Raw genomic sequence first — 20,348 nt, forward strand, 5'->3', positions numbered from 1 at the left:
GTTTTTAAAGAAAAGGAAGTATAGAAAGAACTACTATAGACTGCATTGTAAAAGAGTACAATACCACAAAGTTGCAAGTAAACATAACCTTTAATGTGCAGTGACAATTTACCAAAACAAAATAACAATAAGAAAATGAATATCTTTATTTGTAAACAAATAACCATTTGCTGTTTTGGGATAAAATAATTACACTGGGGATTCCATTGTTTATAAAACCTTATATTTTATTTTTTTTCTCCTTATTAGATTTTAAATTTTGCACAAAGGAAGGTGGTCTTTTAGTTCTATAGGTTGAACTTCCTTTCACACGTTGCCCTTTCAAATGAACAATGTATGGCAGCAGAGGTGGTTTCCGTATAGTTACCAGTGTTCCTTCAGGAGTATAGCATTTTAATTGCATTTTGTTATTTGAAGGAGCCGTAACTGCAACCCAACCTACAGAGAGGAAATACATCACTTTATTACTAAACAAATAATAACTCTTAATTTGATTTACTGTGAACTTCAGTTTGAGTGATGCAACAGAGTCATATTAATTTCCACATTAGGACCAAAAGCAAGAGCTGTTTTCAAAAATCTTCAGTGTTTATCCAAAAAGCCTTCAGAACAATACTTTACAATGTCAACAAAATCAAGACCAAACATTAGTCTTAAGTATTAAAGTTCTTTTTCTGTAGTAAATGGAAACAGTATTCTAAAAATGGGTTGCTCCCTTCATGTGGTGTAACTAAAAGATTGCAGTATTTCCTTGTCTGACAAGAGAGTACTCTCTTTTTCAGGTATGGGATAGAAAAACAATGGGAACCACAAAGGCAATTTATAGGAAAATGTTCCTAATCCTTAAGAAAATAATCCTAAATTTCCTGTTGCCATATGCCAAATTCATAGAGAAGTGTAAGCAACTACTACATAAAATAAATTCTACTGATAGAAAAAAAAATCCCTGCTCGGTGACATAAAATACTTTCCCACCAAACAACTAGCAACTTAGACATCCTGCTTGGACTTCTTTCAGAATTATTTGCTGAAGAGAAGATGCTTCTTATGTTAAGAGAGTAAAAGATTGGATCACTTTTGACTCCAATCCCATATGGATTCACATTGTGAATACAGCGACTGGGAAAGATATCCTTTCATTCAAAAATCTGGAATACGGGTATCCTTGCTGAATGATGGTAATTGGGACTAGCCACTATATCACTAAGTGACATGGTCACAAAGCATGATGTCGCTGGGGCTTACTGTGATGTCATAATTGCAAGCCAGGCACCTGAGCACCCAGATTGTGATTACATGACCTTGGAGCACTGCTAGGGCCACAACTTCACAGACTGTAAAACCTCCTATTCAGCACCATTTTGAATGATGGCTGAATGAGTGGTTGTAACTCAATCACTACCTGTAATAGGTCTCCTATTCAAAAAAAAAATTGAGGAACTTTACCAGCAGAAGAGAGCTTTATGTCAGCTATTGCTTCATCCACCCCAATTCCTTCCAGCATCACTTCCTGAGGAACAAGTGGTGGAAATTCATTCATTCGTTCTTCACCTCCCATTGGAACCTTGTGTTACAAATTAGAAAGACAGTCTTTTAAATAATAAAAATTAAGATTCATCTGACAAAGCTAATCAGCAAGTTATACACTAAGTAATAACACTTCAAGGTGGCTCAGTGGCTAAGATGCTAAGCTTGTCGATTAGAAAGGTCGGCGGTTCAAATCCCTAGAGCTGTGTAACGGAGTGAGCTTCTGCTACTTGTCCCAGCTTCTGCCAACCTAGCAGTTTGAAAGCATGTAAAAATGAAAGTAGAAAAATAGGAACCACGTTTGGTGGGAAGGTAAGTGTTCCGTGCACCTTTGGCATTTAGTCCTGCCCGCCACATGATCACGGAGACATCTTTGGACAGCGCTGACTATTCGGCTTTGAAACGGAGATGAACACTGCCCCCTAGAGTCGAGAACGACTAGCATATATGTGCAAGGGGAACTTTAACCTTTTAATAACACTTCAGTAATTTTCGTAAGTATCTATACCAGGTAAATACTATTTATAATCAATTTCTGCCTTCAGTTTTATAATGTAAAAACAAAATAATAAAAGTAGAAAGCAAAAGAAACAGAAAAAGTTGGAAGCCCAGTGATTTAAAAAAGCATTGAAATTGTAAGAGCGTCTCTAAAAAAAGATTTAGGTGAAGCAGTAGATGAATGGTGGGTTTTTATGTGAGGAAAACTACATCTGAATACACATGGACAAAAAAGGTAGAAGACAAGATTAAAGAATTTCAGAAGCAGTTAAAATGAGAGTGAAAAGGATAATGGAAAAAGAAGATGGACAGACATCTGAGATATGGCTGAAGTGATCAGAGAAAAATGAAAATCAGCTAACAGAATGAAAAGAACGAGACAAAAAGATAAAGCTACTGAAATAAACATTGCAATATGCCAGAAAGAAAATAAAGCGGATAGCCCAAACAGCAAATGTGATGAATACTGAAAGATAAAGAAGACTAATAAATTCTGTACTTTAAAGCAGTGGTCCCCAACCCCCGGTCCGCGGACCGGTGCCGGGCCGTGGAGTACCTGGCACCGGGCCGCGCAGCGGCCGGGGGCCATGATCGCTGCAGCAGCCGGGGGCCATGATCGCTGCAGCGCAAAGGCTCCTGGGCCGTGCGCAAAAGCTCCTGGGCCGTGCGCAAAGGCTCCAGGGAAGAGAGCCCCGCGCAGGTACGCATGTGTGGCCAAAAGAACAACGCCCCCCCACCCCTGCGCGCGCTCAGCGGGCCACGGTAAAATTATCAAAGGCTGACTGGTCCGCGGCAATAAAAAGGTTGGGGACCACTGCTTTAAAGTATAATATATCATTTTGACACAGACGTTGATTCTTACAAGAGTATATCTCAAGACTCTCCTTTTACCACGGGTAGTCCTAAGTTTGGGAAATTGGGCCAACTGTAGGAGATGACCAGGTTGAGCCCAAGAGTTGGATCAAATGCATCATCAATTTGGAGTGTCTACACTCCTGTAAGAAACCCAAGTCAATCTCCCTTGAAGTCCATTGACTTATCTGACGCCAATTCACCTTCACTGTTAGTAATTCAGATTCCTTGTGTATAAGTAGTTTACTACATAAACTTGTAGTATTTTTGAACTCTATCCTAGTTCCTGATTTCTTCTATCTGACACCAACCCTGCTATCCTGTGAAATCAAATGCAGAACTCCAAAAGAAGAATCAAAGCTAAACTGCAGTGTTTATTACACAGCGTGTGCTGGTGGGACTCACTCCAGAGACTTTTGAGAGGAAACTCTATCCAACGAAGGGATGCACTCATGTTTATACATCCCAGAAAGATGGGATGACACTAGAACAACTAATAGATGATGTCAGCATACATATTCATAAGTAAAGGGTCTCAAGTTATTATAGGTAATGGATTTCAGGTTACTATCTGAAAGAAGGGGGCAGTTTGAGAATGCCAAGTGTCAAAAATAAATAAATTCTCATTGCAAATGTATGGGATTATCCTAAAAAGATAACAAGATGGCGTTATATTTCTATGTATCAACTTGCTTTAATCAATTCCACTCATCTAAAATTGATTTTCCCCACAGGCCAACATATACTGGTAATTAAGTTAGAAGAAATGAACTAAATTTGCTTAACCTTGAAACTTATCTTTGAATTAAGTTGTTTTGTGGGTAAAAGCTGCCAATTTCAACAGAACATGCAACCCTGTTAAGTAATTCATAAGCAGAGAACAATGCATGGGGAACGTTTCAATATTTACCAAAGGACTGCATCTTGACAGTAGTGAGAGTTACTTTTCTACATAAAGGATGAGTGTCAATGAACCTACTTAGTGATTCTTTCTTTGTATTATATTTTACCTGGAACGTACATAAAAGCTGCTTTTTACTATCTTTCCAGAGATTGGAAAGACACAATGTGCAAAATTATTATCATTTTGCATAAAGTGGAAGACCACCAAGATAGGGAAATTTTGTTTGAGACAACACAGTCATGGTATTGTCTAACAACAGAACAAAGCTTCTCTTGTCCAAGTCCCAAGAGGCATAATAATGAATGCCTGTGAACGGAGAGAATCACAAAGCTCAACAGATTCTCCAGTCAGTGTACATAAGTGCTGGCTTACCTTTAGTAGTGGTTGACCTGCATGCTTTTGATAGACAGCATCTGCTTTTTCTGTGGCAGTAATATGCACCGGCAACAAATTAGAGGCCACAACAGAAAACCAGGAGGACTGATTCCCCTAAGGAATAAAAAGTTTGAAAATTACACTGCTTGAAAAATTCTACAGTATTTCTTTTCAATTAAGTTTTAAAAGCCAACTTTATTAACTAGTGTAATGATAACTTAGCTCTGAAGGCTGCTAGTCTACTATAATAAAGTGAATGAACTTCATAGTAAAACAAAAGCATTTTAGTCCCCACAGCTGAATTATTCAACTTTTATTGGAATAATGTAGTGTTAGTTTATTATTCCGTATTATCCTATTTAAAAATGAAGTAATAAGCTTAGGTGGGGTTTTTTTTTTTTTTGGAGAAAAAACATTTCTTCTAATTCATATGGATGAAGACCAAATAATTTTAAAGCAATGTAAGATATTGGCGTACTGAATAAAATGAGTCATAACAAGTCATAGTCTGGTATTCCATCCTTCTTCTTTGTCCTTCACATTTAATTCATTTTCTCATTCACAGTAAAAAGCTGTTGATCTTACAAGGTAATAATTTGATAGACCAAAAGGGAAGGCTTAATTCCTTTTCTAGTGAGAAAGCAAGGCCCCCAAAAACATTTTTCTTGTCCTTTGAGATAAAACTTTCAGTTATGGGAACTGACTTTAGCCATATGGCAGTGCCAACTGTATTGCTTGGAATCACATAACCAAAAAAAGTACAACAAAATTAATTTTCCATCCCTATTCTGTTAATGTTCTCTGTGTGGAATGCCTCTTTATATACTTTTAATTCTATGTGATACTTTGGGAGGGGGTGTGTGCGGTTATCAGTGACCAAAACTGCTACACAGTACATTCATTACACGTTTTTGGTCACCAGGTAAAAATGTATTAAACATTCTTAGAGAGATTTGCACATCTATTATAATTATAATCTGTGCAGGATTATGCTGCATCTGCAAAATTCTTTGTCTATTTTTGTAATGTCTAATGAATGTTGAAGGAGAAACCCAGGTTGCTATCTTGCAGAGGTAGGTTAGGCTAGAACTGCCACATCACTTTTCACAAAAGATATGTTTCTATGACTCCCTTCTTTCAGATGATATGGTTGGTATGTTTGGGATTGCTTCTATTGTCTGTATTCTGCACTGCACACACACAAACACACACACCCCTCTTTGCAGGTGTGTACTTTTCTGGTCTTCACTTGAAATTATTTCTACTTGTGGAATTCCTGATGCTGCTACTCGGTGGTAGCTGGTTAGGTGTACACAAAAGTATTATCCAGCTGCTGCTTCAAAACATCTTTTTCCCACTTTTCTACTTGCCAATCACTGCATGTTCCCCTTTGGCTTGACACTCTCTGTAGAAGCTTCCCAGAGAATACAATAGCCAGTGTCTTCAGATGCCACACATCCTTCCACAAGAGATGGGACATGACTGGTCATGAAGTCAGTAGTGAGGTGGCTAATTTTGGTTTCCCTGTCTGCTGTGTGATTTTTTTTAAAAAAATAGTTCTGTTCTGTGGCTTGATTCTCCCCCCCCCTTTTTTTTTTAAATTGGCTGCAGTGGCTGGAGTGAATGGGATGCACTGAGATGGTAGAACCCATCAAGAGGGGCTCTTCCAAAGGGACAGAGAGGAAATTCTTGTTCGTGTCTTCGTTAGAAGAGAAACTAAATTCTCTAATCCAGAGACCAATCCAACCAATCTGTTTCTGGCTTCTTTAGTTCAGAGTGATTCCTGAAAGCTAAATTTCAATACAGACTGCAAGAAGAGAACACTGGACTAGGAGATTTTAATGATTCTGAAAAAGAAATAGCTATATTCAAAGTCATTTAAGCAGCAACCCCTCCCCCCTATCAATTCTGATAAAATGGAAATGATTCAGCAGCAGGAGAACAAAAGAGAGGTGATTATTGGTGCCCTCAAACAGTCCAAATAATATCTTGTTCTATATATCATCTACACTAAGTTCAGCATTCCCATTGCAACTCTTACCTGTAAATAATCTATACGTCCCAATGCACCCAAAAATAGAGTCGTTCCAGGTTTAAGTATAAATGTCCTTGGAACAATGGCAATGGTTGGCAAAACATATTTTATTTCTTTTTCTGTTAGGAGATTTAAAACCTAAAAGAAAATCAGAAAACATATGAAAATTAGAGGCGGAAATGTTAAAATATTACGAGGGTTCACAAATAGATGGCATGTTGGATGTGGCTAAAATATAGGAGCATTGATGAACAGCACTCATACAGACTCATGCAATAGCTAGGATCCACAACTGTCTTGAATCCACAATTCAAAACAAATAAACTCAGTTGCAATTATCCTACTTTTTATAACAAAGGAAGCAGCCTGATGTGTGGCAGTTAAAAGGGATTTCATGTAGAGCTGAAAGAAAAAGCAGTGAAGCATGTAAAACTTCTTAATGAGCCAAGGTGGCGCAGTGGTTAAATGCAGCACTGCAGGCTACTGCTAGATCAGCAGGTCAGCGGTTCAAATCTCACCGGCTCAGGGTTGACTCAGCCTTCCATCCTTCCGAGGTGGGTAAAATGAGGACCCAGATTGTTGGGGGCAATATGCTGACTCTCTGTAAACCGCTTAGAGAGGCCTGAAAGGCCTATGAAGCGGTATATAAGTCTACTGCTATTGCTAAGTCTACTGCTATTAATACTACTGATGGCAAGATAATACTTGTGTAGCTGCTCTTCAGGTGCTGTAATGCCTACTTTACTTAGTTACGATTTAATTATGAGAATTGTAATCCATGTGGCCATAATCCAAAAATGAATATGCACAATAGAGATGTACTGTAATTTTCTGCAGCCTTAAGTGACAAAATGATGATGATGATGATGATGATAATAATAATAATAATAACAACAACAACAACAACAACAACAACAAACCAGCAGCGGTAATTCCAGTGGTAATTGGCACACGGGGTGCTATTCCAAAAGCACTGGAATTACATTTAAAACAGTTAAAAATTGACAAAATCACCATCAGTCAAATGCAAAAAGCCGCACTGCTTGGATCTGCACGCATATTACGAAAATACGTTACGACGTCCTAGGCCCCTGGGTGGGGCCCGACTAGTAACCAATGCCAAATCCGGCGAAACAACTGGCCGCTGTGATACAATTGTATAATAATAATAATAATAATAATAACAACAACAACAACAACAACAACAACAACAACAACAACAACTCCGCCGTTGCCGGTCCCAAGCCCGGATGAGAAAGGAGGAAGGTTGGGGTCAGGTTGGCATCTGGTCCCGTAAAAAAAACACCCGCCAACCCATACAATATGGTGAAAAAAACAAATAAGAATTCCATACCGCATCGGTCGTCGCGCGGGTTAACAAGGGCCCCGGCGGATGTTGGGGTCCCTGGACATCCGTCGACAAGTGGGCTACAAGTGGACCAGCCAACAAAACGACAAAAATATAGTGCAGATGAAAACCATGCCATAATGGCCTGTTACTACAACTCAGAGCCAGAAAAAAGAGGCTATTTAAAGCGAATGTATGAATTATGGAAACAACAATATCCAGATTCAAATGTTAGTGAACAACGACTAGCAGATCAAAGGCGATTTATTATACGGAATAAAGTGTTTAGTGAAGTTGAACTTGAGGAAATTCAGGCAAATTGCAAACCCCAAAAAACAATATCACAAGTGGAAATAACTGATATTCAAGACACAACTAAAGACATTATAGTAGAACTCCCAGAAGAAGCTCTCGGGGAGGAAATAACATCACCACCACTAGAACCAGTTATCACTGAACCAACTGATGAACTAACTCAAAAACAAAAAGAATTGAAGGATAAGATCATGGAGCATTTTCTGCTTAATGAGGAAAGGCAACGTTTACCATCACTAAAAACTGTGCCTAAGAAAATTTTGGCCCCTATCATGAAAATGGTTAATGCAGTGTTTTCAACAATTGAACCGGGATCCATCTTGGAAACAAACCAGTTAATGTACAGCGCAGCTGTAATAGTCACTAATGAACTAGGCATTAAAATTAAAGTACCTAGTCACACAACAGAAAAAGCATCAAAGCCAAAGTGGAAAATCCGTTTAGAACAAAAAATCAAAAAATTAAGGGCAGATGCTAGTAACTTAAAGAACATGCATGAGCAACGGCTTAAAAACAACAAAATCATAGATCGGCTAATCAGGAGATATAGATTGGATACAAGAAACATCAATGAAGCTGTAGAGATTGTAAAACAGCAGATAACAGCAACAGCTAGAAAAATTGAAAGATATGAGGCACGAATCATCCAATATAAACAAAATCAGCAATTTCGATCAGACCAACGGCGTTTTTATCAAAGTCTTAATGTAAATGGTGACACCAAAAGTGAAAAACCAGAAAAACAGGCCACAGTTGAATTCTGGAAAGAATTGTGGGAAAATGCAAAGGACTACAACAAGGAAGCAAAGTGGATACATGACTTTGAGAAAAGCATTGGCAACAAACAAATGCAAGTATTAGAAATAACAACTGAGATGGTCAAAAATCAAAAAGGTAAAGAATTGGACATCACCTGGAAAGGACCAATTACATGGTTTCTGGAATCAAATATCTGACCGGTTTACATGCAATATTGGCCAGGCAACTGAATGAAATTTTACAAAAGGGCCAAATTGATGAATGGTTGACAACTGGAAAAACATACTTGATTCAGAAAGATGCAACTAAAGGAACAACACCTGAAAACTACAGACCAATAACATGCTTGCCAACAACCTTCAAATTACTCACAGGCATTATTGCAGATAACATGATGGATTATTTGGAAACAAACAACATCTTGCCAGTAGAGCAAAAAAGCAACAAAAGAAGGAGCAGGGGCACAAAAGATCAGCTTCTAATTGATAAAATGATATTAGAAAATTGTAAGAACAGAAAAATGAACTTGAATATGGTCTGGATTGATTACAAAAAGGCATTTGACTCACTGCCACATAGTTGGATCATAAAATGCTTAGAAACAACTGGCATTAGCAAAAATATTACATCCTTTACTGAAAAGGCGAAACAATGGAGAACTGAGTTGGCAGTAGGGAATGAGATCTACGGAATGGTTAATATCAAGCGAGGAATTTTCCAGGGTGATTCACTTTAACCTCTTCTCTTCATCATCACAATGATCCCACTATCAGTAATCTTTAAAAAAATGAAATTAGGCTACCAAACAGCCAAAGAAGCTGAAAAAATTTCACATTTACTATATATGGATGATTTGAAACTCTATGGAAAGTCAGAAGTAGAAATCCAATCATTGACAAACACAGTCCGAGTATTCAGCACCGATATTTCAATGCAGTTTGGCATGGAAAAATGCGCCACTGTATCTATAAAAAAGGGCAAAATCACTGCATGTGAGGGGATTGAAATGCCCAATGGCCAATTAATTAAATGCAAAGAAAATGAAGCCTACAAATACTTAGGCATTCTGCAGTTGGATAACATCAAGCATGGAGAAGTAAAAACTATTGTCAGGCGAGAGTACACCAACAGAGTTAGGAAAATTTTAAAATCTAAATTGAATGGTGGAAATACAACCAAGGCCATAAATACCTGGGCAATACCGGTTATAAGATACACAGCTGGTATAGTTAACTGGACATAAGCTGATTTGGACCGTTTGGACCGAAAAACCAGGAAACTAATGACAATGCACTACAGTTTACATCCACATGGTGATACTGATAGACTATATCTGCCCCGAAAATCAGGTGGCAGAGGATTATTACAAGTGAAGCAAACAGTTGAAGAAGAAAAACATGGGCTGGCTGATTATTTAAAAGAAAGTCAAGAACATCTATTAATCGAAGTAAAGAACAAAAATCTACTGAAGGCCCAACAGACGAAACAAGAATACAGAAAAGATGTGATAAAATCAAGAATGGAGAGTTGGCAGAACAAAGCACTGCATGGCCAATTTCTGGAAAAAATAAAAGATAAAGTGGACAGTGAACAAACTTGGTTATGGTTAACAACAGGTACATTAAAGAAAGAAACAGAGTCACTAATCCTGGCTGCGCAAGAACAAGCTATCCGCACAAATGCCATTAAGGCCAAAATCTAAAAATCCTCTGATGATGCCAAATGCAGACTTTGCAAAGAAGCTGATGAAACTGTTGATCACATACTCAGCTGCTGTAAAAAAATCACGCAGACTGATTATAAATTGCGGCACAATTCAGTAGCACAAATGATCCATTGGAATTTGTGCAAAAATTATAATATTAAAACAGCAACAAACTGGTGGGAACATCAGCCTGAAAAAGTCACCGAAAATCAGATGGTCAAGATCTTGTGGGATTTCCGTATACAAACGGACAAAATACTGGCGCATAATACACCAGACATCACACTGGTTGAGAAAAATAAGGTCACAATCATAGACATCGCAATACCAGGTGATAGCAGGGTTGCCGAGAAGGAACATGAAAAAATCGCAAGATACCAGGACTTAAAAATTGAAATTCAACGACTATGGCACAAACCAGCAGTGATAATTCCAGTGGTAATTGGCACACTGGGTGCTATTCCAAAAGCACTGGAATTACATTTAAAACAGTTAAAAATTGACAAAATCACCATCAGTCAAATGCAAAAAGCCGCACTGCTTGGATCTGCACGCATATTACGAAAATACGTTACAACGTCCTAGGCCCCTGGGTGGGGCCCGACTAGTAACCAATGCCAAATCCGGCGAAACAACTGGCCGCTGTGATACAATTGTATAATAATACAGTATTCTGTTTCCAAAATAATGCACAACCCAATTCAGCATGCTGAAACACAATAGTTAATCAGCAGTTTTACAATAATGCAGGGCAAACAATTTTTAAATCATGGGCAATTTCCAAAAGCCTAATGTTTACTTTTCAATGCAATGAGATGAGGAGAATTAAACATTTCAGTGAACAGCTGCCACCCAATAAAAGTGAGCAAAGTTATTGTTTGGAAATCTTCTTGGCTCAGAATAGTTATATTTCTCAACCTTCTTCCAAACTATATTGCATTTTTATTAAGCTAAGAATCAAGTTAAATGTTGGAAGTTTAAACATTTTTCAAAAAAACATGATTAAAAGTTTGAAAAATGGTTAACAGGAATCAGGAAATAAAAGTCAGGATTAAAGACAAGAAAAGCTAAAACATGGATATTATTTCTAACACTATCATCTGTTAAAGGTGGCAAACATATCTGAGGCAGTATCTTCCTCCTCTTTTCCCCATAACAGCCCTGCAAGATAGGTTGGGCTGAAAGTGATTGGCTGAAAGTTAGTCAATCAGTCAATACTGTATATAAATATCTCTCTCTCTCTCTCTCTCTCTCTTTCCCCCTCCCTCCCTCTCTCTCTCCCTCCCTCCCTCCCTCCCTCCCTCCCCCTCCGCCCCTCTCTCTGTGTGAGTGAAGGGTGGGTTGCTGCCGGCATTACTGCCGGTTTGGTGCGCATGCAATTTTGCCCATGTTCTTCCCCAACCTCCTCACTCTCCAACTCTGCTGCGAGCTCCGCAGGCCACCGGTGCACCACAACACCTATATAAAGAGGAGGTGTACCGACAAATCATTAGGAATGTGGCCCCTTGAACTACAAAACAGCTTTTGAGGCCAATTATTCTGGTATTCTTGACAGCAATGGGATTTGGGTGCATTGCATTGCATTGGTACTAGTCATTCTTCCCTGTGTTCTGCTGGCAGCCTGCGGAGCTGGCAGCAGAGTCAGACAGTGAGGTTGGGGATGAACATGGGCCAGTCCTGAAGTCTGGGGAAGGCTCGGACGAGGGCTCTGTGTCGGAGGCAGAGAGGAGGGCAGGGCCATCTGGGAGTTATGTGCTGCCCCCAAAGTCAGACATCAGTGAGGCAGAGGAATGGAGAGCCTGTTCCCAGTGCACGCATGCACAGAGCTGCCAGAAGGCAAGAACAATTAAGACAAAAGGAGTGACTTAGGAGTAAGGCTTGGAGATGATTGGCCCCTCCCATAAGACATAAAAGAGGAGCAAGACACATGAGCCTTTGCAGGAAGCAACTTCGTTCTGGTCGGTTTAAATTCTGAAGTTCTGTTTTGAATCTCTGCTCTATTTGGCCTTGCCAAGTTAATTGGCAATTAGGTCTTTGACAGTGTTTCAAGAAAGATAAAGATGGGTGTTTATCAGCCTTTTCCCAAAAGACTGTAGCAGATTTCTGTCGGACTCTTTGCAAACTATTTGTGATTCATTACAGGCAGTGAATGAACTTAATTCATAGCCGTTGAAATAAAAAGAGGGTTTGGGGGACTAAGCGTGAGCTTTTTACTGTCTCAGGAAGCCTAGGTCAGAAGACCCTGTTAACCTTTCTTGAACATTATCTTATGGTTCTATTGTGTTTCCCCAAAAATAAGACAAGGTCTTATTTTCTTTTGACCCACAAAATATGGCTTCTGCCTTATTATCAGGGGAGGGCTTGTTTTGGGGTTGCCGGGCGGTTCCTCTCTTGCAAGCGGGCTCCCAAAGAGCTGGGCACAGCCTCATGGGTGAATGGCTGTGTTGCGCTGTCGCAGCAATGCACGCTCACGATCAGCTGCCTGGCAAACCACCTCTCCAGCCGGGCAGAGTGCCATTCACTGACCTAGGGGGTATCCCTAAGGCGCCAAGTCACATGGTGCTGTGTCCACCCCCCAGCTCCCACGGCATGGCACATTCGGGATATCCCCTAGGTCAGTACATGGAGCTCTGCCCGGCTGGAGAGGGGGGTTGGGTGAGCGCTTGTTCCACCCCCAGCTTGCATGCTTCCCAACCTTACCATGCCCTGGCCCATCTCTCCCTGCAGGGCCAGGGCACCGCTGTCACGCTCAACATAACTTCTTCCCTGGCTTCCAAATTCCGGAACTCGGCTTCCAATTCTTCCATGGTTGTGGGCAGGCTGCTGGACAGAGAGTCTTCCGGACAGAGAGTTTTCCAGCAGTCTGCCCACAACCATAGAGCGCACTTCTAGACTGGCCGCTGCTGGAAGAATCGGAAGCCGAGTTCCGGAGTTTGGAAGTCGGAGAAGTTATGCTACGAGTGTGGCGGTGCCCTGGCCCTGCAGGGAGAGCTGGGCCAGGGCATTGTGAGGCTGGGAGACATGCGAGCTGGGGCCGGAACAGGCACTCACGCAACCCTCCTCTCCAGCTGGGCAGAGCTCTATGCACTGACCTAAGGGGTATTCCGAATGTGCAATGCCATGGGAGCGAGCAGAGCACCACGTGGCTTGATTTCTTAGGGATACCCCCTAGGTCAGTGAATGGCGCTCTGTCTGGGTGGAGAGGGGGTTTGCCGGGCGATTGCTCATGAGCGTGGTCACCTCATGGCTGCTTCACCACAGAGGCTGCGCCCGGTTCTTTGGGAGCCCACCCGGCAACTTCCCCCCTCTGGCCAGGAAGAGCACTGCTCACCAACCTAGCGGTATCCAGAAGGTGCCAAGCAACATGAGCACCTTTCTCCCCCCCGGCTCCCATGGCTTGGCACCTTCAATATACCGCTAGGTCGGTGAGCGACGCTCTGCCTGGCCGGAGGGGGGGTTGTTCAGGGAGCTTATTTTCGGTGGGGGCTTATATTGTTGCCCACCTGAAAAATGTGGCAAGGCCTTAGTTTCAGGACAGGTTGTATTTTGGGAGAAACGGGGTATACAGTTTTTGGCTACAGTTCTTTTTTGTCCTTTGTTTTATTCAACATTTACATAAAGGCAGCTGGACATAAAATGCCATCAATATGTCTGCTAGCAGTATCGACTAGCACTTAGCGTCAATGAATGGGTTGAATAAAAGTGAAGTACACCTAAAATTAAATCCAGATAAAACAGAAATAATATTAGTCAGAAGAAAGTCATGTTTTAGATGGGTTGCAATCAGTGGTGGGTTCCGGATCCCATTGTAACTGGTACGCCGCCAAGCGTCCGGGCATCCACTACGTGCACATGCGCAGCACACATATGTGTACCTACCGCCTGCGATGCTCCAGCTGCTCAGCAGAGCATCACGCAGGTGCCGTATACTTCGTGCACATGCGCAAAAGCCCCGATCAGCTCAAATACAGATAAGAAGAGCCCTCTGGAGCATCGTACCTGAACGGTATCTGGTGCTCCCAGCAGGCACCAATATGCCCGTACCGGGGCATACCGGTCATATCCCATCACTGGCTGCAATACACTTGAAAGCTCAGGTTTATAAGTTTGAGATCTTTGGTTATCTCTGCTTTGAGAAGTGGAGCTAATGGTAAAAAAAAACCATGAACAATACAAAGCTTTATTTTCCATCTTTAGTCATTCTTGAGTATTTTGAACCTGGCAATATTTATCAAATTATTAAATGATGACTAGCTTACAACAATGATGTTGATAAATGATAACTTTGTAAGGCTTTGATAGAGCATGTATATAACCGAAATTTCACATTTAATACTTAGTGTAAGCTATTTAAACCTAAATTAAATCAGATGTTTCCTTTCATTAGCAAGATTTCAAAATAAATTGAAAAATAAAAGTAGTCACTATTTTGAAAAAGTTTTGTGAAAAAAATCCAACTATAAATAACACAACTATGTATACAAATAGAATCATTATATAAGCCTTTTTAGTATTTTGTAAATACATAGTTGTGTTATTTATAATGGGGTTTTTTTCACAAACGCTCCAAGTAGCCTGACAGTCCATATATGAAATACATTTTCAGCTTGTCAATACTTAAAACAAAGAAGAATTAAGATCACAGGAAGCTGCTGAAATAGTGATTTCATTTCTGTTTGAAATATCAAACAAATTTAACAGTATACTCACACATTCATCTTTTATAATCCCTGGTGTGTCATGAAACCAACGACAATCTTTCACTTCATTGTATGTCAATTCAATTTTTGTGGTATTAGCTTTGCGTGGAGGGGAAGGTTCTTCCTCCATGCTCATAGACAATGCCTCAAAATCAAAATCAATTTCAATGTTTTTCTCCTTTTTTTCAGGTTGTTTAAAGGTTCTTCCAATTCTTCCTGTATCAACAATAGAAAGATACACAGGTAGATGTAGATTATTCATGTTATTTTGTGATATATTGTTCTGAGGCTAGCAAATGCAACATCCATTGCATTAGTCTATAATACAATTTTTTATTTTATTGTAGTGCATTATGAAAAATTAAAAAATCCACTACTTTAAAGTAAGGTGGATGCTAAGTACAACAGTCTCTCACCCTGTAAATTGTGACTCCTCTCCATTGTACATTCTAAACATTTGTCCTATTTTTTAAACCTTCTGATCAGTTAACTAAAAAATACAGGAAGGTGTCTTCATTGTATTTTTTTTTTAAACTCATATCTTCCAGACTCAAAAGACTGTGGAAATAGTAATAACATAAACTATATATTAATGGAATGTGCTCTGATAAATCTTAGCTTATAAATATTCTTGTAAATATTTTCATGGTATAGATGTGGTATCTTCTAGATTCAAGGTTCTTTTCATATGTACTTGTGAAAATATTTGCTTTGGAAAATTATTTATTTTGGACATTCAGGTAAGTTTCCAAATTGGTAATTTTTAATTTCTGAATCAATTTAGAAAAATCTGGTTCTCCATGTGCACAGAAATACCTAAACTATCCAAAACAATTTGGAGCCACCTAATCTGATTATTTAGGTGAATTTTCTAGTCAGATAATTAAAAAGATCCATTTTAGATATGCAATAATATCTGTGTTTAATTGATCATTAAATATGTGGACAGTTTTGGAAAGATCTATCAAATATTTGTGAGTTGCAGCACTTGCACAATTCCCAAAGCCCTTACCTACCTATTAAGTATCCTTGTTTTTTTAAAAGATTCAGCTGCTTTTGTTCATTTATACTGAGGTCTTCTTCACTTTTTTCTGAATCTTCCTTTAGCCTTTCTTGTCTCCTGAGTACTCTGTAAGGTGTAGGGTTAATAATTGGAAATTTCAGAAGGTTCAATGTAGTACCTAGAAGGAAAAAATGGAAAAATAAAATCCATAAATTTCCATGGTTGGTCTATACAGAATTGGCAAAGAATTAAGATACTAGAATAGGTTTAAACAATATAGATCACAAAATTGTTTTGTGAGGCGTGAAAGAAACTGTAGCTACAGGAAGTCCCTATTAAGAAAATGAGATAATGGATAGCAATTAAGGTTAAAAGAAGAAATATTAAGTCAATAAATTCCCACTTCAAATCCTGCCTCAACCATGACTAACTTTAAGCAAGTCTGAAATATCAATATAATATCAGCTTATCTTACACCGGTCAAATGTATTACAAAGCATACATTATCATTATATCCACAAATTAAAGTAACAGTTGATAAACCTTTTTTGGTCTAGGGCTGCATTATGATTTCCTGCCCTGTTTGATGATTCCAGGGTCTGTGGCTAGTGGTATCAATAGAATAGAGATGGGAATATTTTTGCTTCCTATTGTCTCCATTAATCCCCCATCCCTCTAAACAGTTTGATTCAGTAAAATCTAGTGCACTGATTTTGCTCTTTCATTCTCCCTCTCTAAATAAACAATTCCGAAACATTGCTACTTCTATAGCAGAAACTGAAAATGGCATGAGAACCATATTCATTTTACCCAACTTTAAATTAAATAATCCTTGGAATTATGTTAGTCCCTTCAAAGATCCCAGTGTTAATTTGTAATAGACATCTGATTAATGTGTTATTTAGTTACATTGAGTTTTAGTTTTCTAATCCATGAATACAGTCACCTCCAAGTAGAAAATATGACAGATATATTTGTCCTTGAATTATCTTTACAAGAACAGAACAAATTTCCTAGTGTTTCCTTCTGTTTTTTTCCCTTTCCGTTCTAGTCTACAAATCTCATTATTTCCTGTTAGCTCTACATCCAAGTAATGCTAAATCTGCTACAATACAGTTACTCCTCAACGTAAAACTACAATTGACCCCAAAATTTCTCTTACTAAGCAAGATAGTTGTTAAGTGAAGCATGCCTCATTTATGACCTTTTTGCCACAGTTGAAAGCAAATCACTGCAGTTGTTAAGTGAATTGTGTAGTTGTTAAGTGAATCTTGCTTGCCCTGTTAACTTTGCTTGTCGGAAGCCACCTGGGAAGATTGCAAATGGAAATCATATGATCCTGAGACATGCCAATTGCTAAGCATCCAAATTTTGATCATGTGACTGTGAGGATGCGGCAACAGTTATGTGAAAAGTGGTCATGTCCCTTTTTTCAAATGTAACTTTGATCACTAAATGAATGCAAGTCGAGGATTACCTGCATGTTTTTGAGTTCAATACAGTAGGCTAGGTGATGCTACCTAATGAGGCAAAACCAATGAACAGTTGAGACAGATTCACCTTATTGTATTGTTATTTTACTTGAAAGGCAGTTTTAAGACAGTTTTGAGAAAAAAAGCAATTGTTAGATATTTAGGGGAAAAATTATAAGGCTTTCGTTACATTATTATATAAACATTTAGGGATCCTGTATAAAGACTAACAGAGGTCTCAGAATAACTTTTATTTAAGAAATGTTATGTCAAGCCTATGACACTTACCCTAGTTATGTTTAAAAGTTAAATTTTCTTAAAGAAAGACTGAATTCTTCACAGCCATAAAATGAATTGAACAGTAACATCTTTTACTAGTTAACTCAATGAAACTTATGGCTGTTATCAAAGTGTTCTCAACACACTTGTTCTAAAATTATTAGCATTAGGTTTCAAACACCATTAGTTGTCTAGCAAGAATTATTACCCTTTCTATAATTCTATTGTCTCCTTTACATTAAACTATCATTTTCAGTAATCATGCTGCTACTTCTTGCTGGGAAATCCTTGTGAGGTCCAGCAGCTGGAATGTGTAGACTAGTCAGCTGTGACATTGCCCAGGGTGCACCATGAGGCTAGTCACACCTTCAAAGACAATTAGCTATAAAAAAGGAGTGGCAAAAATGTGAAGCAAACCGATTATACACATGGATTGTCATGATCAAATTTTCAAATCTCAAAGCCGCCATGGAAACTTGGACAGCAATTAGTCAAAAAATACTTTGACATTGAGATAACAGGGCACCAGGACTGGGCAACTTCTCACCCTGATCTGTTTAATTTAGTATGTGACACAGTACAGCTTTGATCTCCAAGGAAAATCTGGACAGCCTCAACCAAATTTGAACCAACCATGGCAGGTGTCAATATTGGAAATATAAATGCAGGCTGGTTGATCATCCTGACTGTGGAAACGTGGAAATATGTGAAAAATCCAATTTCATCTCAGCAAAAGAATTTCTATACAAGAAGAGCTAGTATGATAAAGTAGTTAAAGTGCTGGCCTAGAAACTGGGAGACTGTGAGTTCATCCTTAGGGATGAATGCTGGCTGCGCAACTTTGGGCTAGTTACTTACTCTCAGCCCAACCTACCTCACATGATGTGGGGGGGGGAGATATCCTATGTTGCATTCTTTGGAAGAGTACTATTACTATGTATGTTTTCCACCTATAAAAATAAAAGCAGGCCAAAAATCAAATAAATAAATAAAAACCATGATACAGCTTTTAAGTAATGCTTTTTAAAACAAAGTGCTCAGATGTTCCATGTGGGTTTTCCTGAAAAGGATAAGTTATTAAAGCATGCCTTAATTCCCACTTACCAGGGAAAGGTGAGATGGTTGCTCTGTGAATCACATCAGAAGCTTTGGATTTGCAATAGTCAGAATGCAAGAGTGTATTAAAGAGAGACGACTTTCCACTGTTGGCTGCTCCTACAAGGTATACATCCCCATTTAGTTTCCAAGACTGCTGCAATTTGGAGATCAGGGTTTCTATTCCATAGCCTGTCTTGGCACTGATGAGGTGCACATCAATTATACGCTGGTTTGGGGTTCCAGAAGGCTGGCTCAAATCCACAAGGCCAGCATCCTCACAATGCTTCAACAGCAGCTCCTGGAGGTGCTTCAGGTATTTTGGAGAGTCAGCAGGCAGAAGGTCCACCTTGTTGCCTAGGACAAATATGTGAGACTCGGTCCCCACCAACTTGGACAGATCAGGCAGAATTGAGTCAGGCAGATCCAGCAGATCCACCATGCAGAGCACAAGGTGTGAGCGTCCGTGACGAGGAGGCCGTTTTAAGGCGGCGCTCACCAGGTTGTAGTATGCCTCCCGGGACATTTCCACCTTGAGGGCTTGGTGGTGGTGCATCAGAAGCCAGCAGCGCTGGCACACAGTTCCTTCCAGCGCCTTCCTGACGGGGTCATTCCAGTCCTTCGCCCCCTTCTTCTGTTTTCCTTCATTTTCCTCCAGCTGCAGGAGCGCTTCAGGCCCCAGCAGGCTCAGGTATTTCTCGCTGGGCAGATATCCCGGCACGGCCGGATCCCGGCAGTGTAGCTCCGCGCCGCATCCAGAGCAACTCACTCCGCTCGGCCGCACCGAAGCGTCCGGCCGCCCCGTCGCTTGGTGACTCCGTGCTGCCTTCTGGCGTCCTTCTCGGGGCTGCTGCGGGTGCCCGCCGCTCTTAGGCCGCTCCTGCTCCAGCTCCTGCACCACCGCTGCCTCCACCAGCCGCTTCTCCTCATCTAAGGACAGCTCTTCGGGGATATATTCGGGGAAGACGAACTCCTCCTGCTCCATCAATTCGGGCGACACCGCCACCGCCGCTTCTCCCCAGCGCCCACGGGGTTCCTTCCCTAGTGGGAAGTGAGGGGGGCAGTCCACCGAGGGGCGACAAAGCAGCGCGCCGATTCTTTTACCACAAGCAGGCTCGGAAAGCCGGAGCGGCCGCCAAAAGCGAGGAAGGCCCCCAGCAAAAATCCGCCGGAAGACGTTCATCGCCGTCCACGAGCGAACGAGCGGACCGGGACAACCAAAGTCGCACCAACCATGCAGCCTTTCAGCCACTTTCGACCTCTGTGGGAGGAGCGCAGGCCTAGGCGAACGGCTGAGGCTCCTCCCCTTCAAGCTCCTCCCCTTCAAGCCTGAAGCGCCCTGGAGGGTTTGAGGCCAACAAAAGGGACTTATGGGTCACTTAGTCCAATCCCCCTCCCTCAAGCAGGAGACCCTACACCATTTCTGACAAATGGCAGTCCAATCTCTTCTTGAAAGTCTCAAGTCAAGTGATGAAGCCCCC

The 20,348-nt window shown here is 40.4% G+C and overlaps 2 protein-coding genes across 3 annotated transcripts in view; one reads left to right on the forward strand and one right to left on the reverse strand.

The window, feature by feature from the left end:
• The window catches only part of REST (RE1 silencing transcription factor), a 55,314-nt gene that overhangs the window by 33,265 nt on the left and 1,701 nt on the right, over nucleotides 1–20,348 (forward strand). The window lies entirely within an intron of this gene.
• On the reverse strand, nucleotides 72–20,148 carry NOA1 (nitric oxide associated 1). The gene is made up of 7 exons (XM_014062449.2): nucleotides 18,877–20,148; nucleotides 16,035–16,199; nucleotides 15,029–15,234; nucleotides 6,198–6,329; nucleotides 4,154–4,270; nucleotides 1,447–1,564; nucleotides 72–438 (listed from the first exon to the last, which is right to left on the reverse strand). The coding sequence occupies exons 1-7, from the start codon at nucleotides 20,048–20,050 to the stop codon at nucleotides 221–223; spliced, it is 2,130 nt and encodes a 709-aa protein (XP_013917924.2). The 5' UTR covers nucleotides 20,051–20,148; the 3' UTR covers nucleotides 72–220.

This window comes from Thamnophis sirtalis, unplaced genomic scaffold (genome assembly GCF_051295495.1).
Source record: "Thamnophis sirtalis isolate CommonGarterSnake01/CBP01778 unplaced genomic scaffold, rThaSir2_p1.2 scaffold_5, whole genome shotgun sequence".
In the NCBI taxonomy this organism is placed as follows: domain Eukaryota; kingdom Metazoa; phylum Chordata; class Lepidosauria; order Squamata; family Natricidae; genus Thamnophis; species Thamnophis sirtalis.

Excerpts from the sequence above, each read along its gene's own strand:
- NOA1 (XM_014062449.2), bottom strand. The coding sequence starts at position 20,050 with ATGAACGTCTTCCGGCGGATTTTTGCTGGGGGCCTTCCTCGCTTTTGG. Across the intron at positions 15,235-16,034 it reads AAAACAAGGATACTTAATAG|GAAGAATTGGAAGAACCTTT; the intron begins GTAGGTAAGGGC and ends TTGTTGATACAG. Across the intron at positions 4,271-6,197 it reads GACGTATAGATTATTTACAG|GGGAATCAGTCCTCCTGGTT; the intron begins GTAAGAGTTGCA and ends TTTATTCCTTAG.